The sequence below is a fragment of the Gavialis gangeticus genome, unplaced genomic scaffold, assembly GCF_001723915.1.
Source record: "Gavialis gangeticus isolate Ggan-Ray unplaced genomic scaffold, GavGan_comp1, whole genome shotgun sequence".
NCBI lineage: Eukaryota > Metazoa > Chordata > Crocodylia > Gavialidae > Gavialis > Gavialis gangeticus.
In genome coordinates, this window is record NW_017729029.1 from 65,021,142 (window position 1) to 65,023,697 (window position 2,556).

The window sequence follows — 2,556 nt, forward strand, 5'->3', positions numbered from 1 at the left end:
GCTTGGCAGCTGCTGTGGCATTAAATCAAGGGCTGCAGAAAAGCAACTTTATCTGAGATGACAGACCAGTCTGTTTGTGGGGTTTATTAAATATTTGATCTTAAAATTGGATAATTAAAATGCATTTACCTCAAGGTGCTATAACAATGACCTCAAGCAATGTGTTGGCTGGATTTTTATTAATTTCCATGCCGTCTAAAGCAGATTTAAATTTGGTGGATATTCTGTGTACTCCCTTTGTGGTGCAACAGCAATGACTTGACATTTTTTCCCACATTTATGAATTCTTGTACCTTTATACTTATAAATAAATAAGCATCTTTGCTGTACCATTCTGTCAGAGTTTCTATTATGTAGTCCTTATGTAAACAGCTGGTAGATCCTTCAGTCTTTAGGATTAATTTAGTGTAAGTGCTTGATACCAGCGTGTTTAATGACAGCATCATTTACCATGGTCATAGAAACATGCAAACACATAATTTTGGATGTCTTAGGCCCCTGGCAAATATCACATTAACATATGATTAATGTGCTAATTGCATGATAAATTATAACATGCCACGTGCAACCAGTTAATGACATGTTAAAAATGGCAAACCATCCATATAGATGCTCTACATTAAATTTATCATGCATCAACTTGAATATATGGCAGCATGGTGCAGCTTTAAATTTGTCATTGCATGGGGTGCTCCCATTATTGGGCAGGAGGGTGCAGCTTTAACTTGCTGGTACCTGACTTGCCACATTTGGGTACCTCTAAAGCTGTGCCATATAGCCTGATGCTGCCCACAGTGACTGACACCAGGCTATACAATGTGAATGGAAAGGTCCAGGTATATAATGGAATCTGAGGAATTTTATCCCAGACTTTTGAAGTTGCGCATCCTGCCATGCCAGATCTTGAAGATATGGCATGACAGGATTCATGATTTTTTGGGGTGTCCAGGATAAAATTATTCAGATCCCATTGCATATTTAAGTTCAGTGCACAGACAGTTAAACCACTAAAATCTGCCAGTGGTCTCAAGTATGTTTTATTTAACAGTTTAAGTGTTCAATTATTTTCCCAAGAGACTGGTCTAGTGGATATAAATACTTGTCCCTCTGAAAATACAGATGCCTTTCTCCTTTTAGTCTCATAACCTAAAAAGTCACTCATCATGTGTTTAACTGTGAATACTTTGTACAAACTAAGCATAAATGTTTCTAAACATGTTTTGTTCCTAATACTGACTTTCTTGTTTGAAATACAATGAAGGAAAAAATTAGAAATTAGTGTGGCATGCAGTATTGAAAAATTGATCTTCTCCATAGTAAAATTCATTTTGTTTCTATATTTTTGTGTACAGAATATGTTGGGTTATTTTATTTTTAATAATTTGTGTGCATACCTAGGCCACTGAAAGTGAGGCTGGTGATATGGACCTAAGTGGGTTACCTGAGACAGCAGTGGATTCAGAAGATGATGATGATGAAGAAGACATTGAGAGGGCATCAGACCCTCTTATGAGCAGAGATATTGTCAGAGATTGCCTAGAAAAAGACCCAATAGACAGGACAGATGATGATATTGGTAAGTTTCTTATGAAACCTTGAAGAGGACAATAGAAAATCAAGTCTTAGAACATCTAATGCTATTTAATGTTTTAGCTGGCATTTTTCAATCCCAAAACTGAGTAGAGCACTCTTCTTTTAACAGCTGTGTGTGTGAAATAATTCAGTAAATTGTTTACAGTATCAGTTGATTTTTGCAATTTACTTTTGAATGACTGGAATAAATAAGTATGGCAACAATAACAGTTATGAAACTGGAAGTATTAATGAAGGAACTCAGTTTAATTTTAAATCGGTACTCCACTAACATGTTAAGCATATTTTTTTCTAATTAAAATTATAATAATAAAAAGTGCTATTAACCTAAAATAGAATTTTTTTTGTAAGAGAAGCAGGTATTTGTGTGTAGCACAGGGTTATAAACATAGCAAGTTGTTCTCTCTTTCTTTATGAGTATACTTAGACTTTCTGAATTTACCTCAATCTGTTAGATTCCTTGTTTAGTATATATTTTATTCCACATAATTGAAAAAAGAAAGAAAAAAAAGGAAAGTAAATTTTGGGGTATTCATGGATACTTAAAGAGCTCTCCTGTTGCAACTAAAAGTGGAGTTGCACATTACGCTTAAACCATAGTAAGTGCACTTAAAATGTGAGTATCTGCATATTAAATCTAATTTGTGGTAAATGCTTTCTGAGGGTCTCAAAGTTATGCCACATTAGATGTGGGTTAATTCTGGACCGTGATGCCTAGCTTATGTTCAGATAACTTCAGTCTGCTCTATGGAAATAAAATGAGCTATTTGGAGTCCTCCACCATGGGCTAAGTGCAGACATCTGAGGAAGCTAGGGGGAGGTTAGATTGTGTTTAGTGACCACTTGATCTAAGGTGAGTTGGGATAAGGGAAGGCTAATGGGGGGAGAGTTGGAGGGACAGGGGGGCAAGTAGGCTTGGGGGGATGATCAGGGGTCCGCAGGAGCAATCAGGGTGGTGGGGAG

At 36.4% G+C, this 2,556-nt stretch overlaps 1 protein-coding gene across 14 annotated transcripts in view; it reads left to right on the forward strand.

The window, feature by feature from the left end:
- RAPGEF2 (Rap guanine nucleotide exchange factor 2) overlaps positions 1-2,556 on the forward strand; it is a 382,443-nt gene that overhangs the window by 310,498 nt on the left and 69,389 nt on the right. For all 14 annotated transcript variants that reach the window (XM_019521725.1, XM_019521731.1, XM_019521717.1 and 11 more), the window contains one exon: positions 1,399-1,576. In XM_019521725.1, coding sequence (XP_019377270.1) covers positions 1,399-1,576 — 178 coding nt within the window. The remainder of the gene's footprint in view (positions 1-1,398; positions 1,577-2,556) is intronic.